The sequence below is a fragment of the Plasmodium cynomolgi genome, assembly GCF_000321355.1.
Source record: "Plasmodium cynomolgi strain B DNA, scaffold: 0531, whole genome shotgun sequence".
Lineage (NCBI taxonomy): Eukaryota > Apicomplexa > Aconoidasida > Haemosporida > Plasmodiidae > Plasmodium > Plasmodium cynomolgi.
In genome coordinates this window covers 1-1,989 of record NW_004192943.1, presented here as the reverse complement: position 1 = coordinate 1,989, position 1,989 = coordinate 1, and the positions used below count along the sequence as shown (strand labels likewise).

Sequence of the window (1,989 nt, the reverse complement as noted above, 5' to 3'; positions counted from 1 at the left end):
TGATTTTAAATCAAAATTTGGAAAATTTTATAAAAATGCTTTTAAGTATACCCAAGTGTTACAATAATACATTAAAAAATAATTATAAAAAATATTTAAATTATTGGATTAATGATAAATTAAGAGTATTTAAAATATCTGAAAATGATAGAAATGAATTTTACACACATTTTAATAAGAGTTGTTCTAATATTGACGAACTAAAATCATTGGATTTTAATATGTCTGATATTAAGGATGATGAATATAAAAAAATGAATATATTATATCATTTATATTATAACTGCTATAAATTTGAGGAAGAAAACACAAAAAATTTATCATGTGCAGAAATGAAATCTTCCGATTATGCTAAAATTTGTTTTAATAAATTCAAGGAAGGTGTAGAAATGTGCAAACGTGAAGACGATAAAGAATTTTATGATGCGCTGTATGAATTTTTAGTTTATTATAGTATTGCTATGCATAGGAAAAAATTATATAAAAATATAGAATTAAAATCATTACCAGAACTGCAATCGTTCAATGATTTATATAAAGAAAATCCTCAAATATCAACGAATACTCCATGTAAAAAAATAAATAGTAATGTTTTAATTAAGACACCTCGTCGTAAATTTGCATATGTATGTTAAGGTTTTCTATAACTATCGTATTATTAGATTGATATATAATAAAAGATAAAATAAAATTACAATATTATTAATAGTGTATTGAATTTATTTTTATATAATTCATTACGGTTTTTTATATTTAGGACATTCAATTAAAAGGCTCTACTGAAGATGATATGTATAAAAAATTGAGTGAAATTGCTGTTGATGAAAATATATGTGCTAAACATTGTAAAAACTTTATTTCTACGGAAAATAATAATGAAAAAATAAAAGCACTTTGTGCCACACTAGCAACGAATTTAAATAAATTAAATACTATAACTGATGCAGAAGATAACCATAAGGATAAATGTTCAAATTTAATATACTGGACATATGATCAAATATTTGATATATTTAATACTGAAGGAGAATATACCAATAACTCATTAATCATTAATAAAATTAATCAAGTAATTTTTCGTGTAAATGAAGAATTAGATGAAGATAAAAAATGTATTTTTTATGTTGATGTTAGTTCTAATGATTGGGATAAAGAAAGAGATTTACACTATTATTTCTTGAATTTTGATAGTTTAAGTAATGTTAAGGATGATAATGCTGAAAATAATAAGTACTGTGCCTACCTTAAGTATATTTATGGTATATATAAGGAAAATGTTAAAAATTGCTGCGTGCGTTATATTAGACCCAGTGAGTACATGAAAAATAAATGTCTACATTATTTTAATTGTGATAAAAAATATTATCCCCTTGAACTCATGACTAAGTTGAAGTGCAAAAATATTGAATATAAAGAAAGCGTAAAAGATATTTTTGATTCTATAACCGTCGATCTCAACGTTGTAAGGTATAGTATTCTAATGAATTCATTTAAGCAAATTATAAACATAACGGATGACCCTTTTTATTTGTTCGTTTTATCTGTTTTTGGAATACTTGGATTCTTTTTTATATTTTTTATCTTTTATAAAGTAACCAGGCATACTTTTTATATATATGTACACATTCTTTATGTTAAATATATAATTCACATTCCTAAAATATTTAGCAGTATGAAATATATTTATTATAAATAATTTTTACATTTTTTGTATCTGTCAGTTTACTCCCATTGGATCCAATTATCGCAGAAGACTATCATGGAGCTATGAGGAAATAAATAACACCTCAAATTACCCTAGGAAAGAATTAATGTCATATGAAAAAGATCCTGCTAATATACATCCGCAGCGAAAAAGAGTACAAATAGCATATCAAGCAACATGAAACTCTTTGTGAAAATGTGAATTGGCATATCAAATTAATTGGAAAATCTACATTTGCAAAAATAATAGTTGGTTATTATTTGAATTTGGTTTAAGGGAAAAAG

General features: G+C 23.8%; 1 protein-coding gene across 1 annotated transcript; it reads left to right on the top strand.

Annotated features, from left to right (window-relative positions):
* Positions 1-35: 35 nt before the first annotated feature.
* On the top strand, positions 36-1,696 carry PCYB_004580 (CYIR protein; the record flags this gene model as incomplete). The annotated part of the gene is made up of 2 exons (XM_004227879.1): positions 36-626; positions 758-1,696. 2 exons carry the CDS (start codon positions 36-38, stop codon positions 1,694-1,696), a joined length of 1,530 nt encoding a protein of 509 aa, XP_004227927.1.
* Positions 1,697-1,989: the final 293 nt, after the last annotated feature.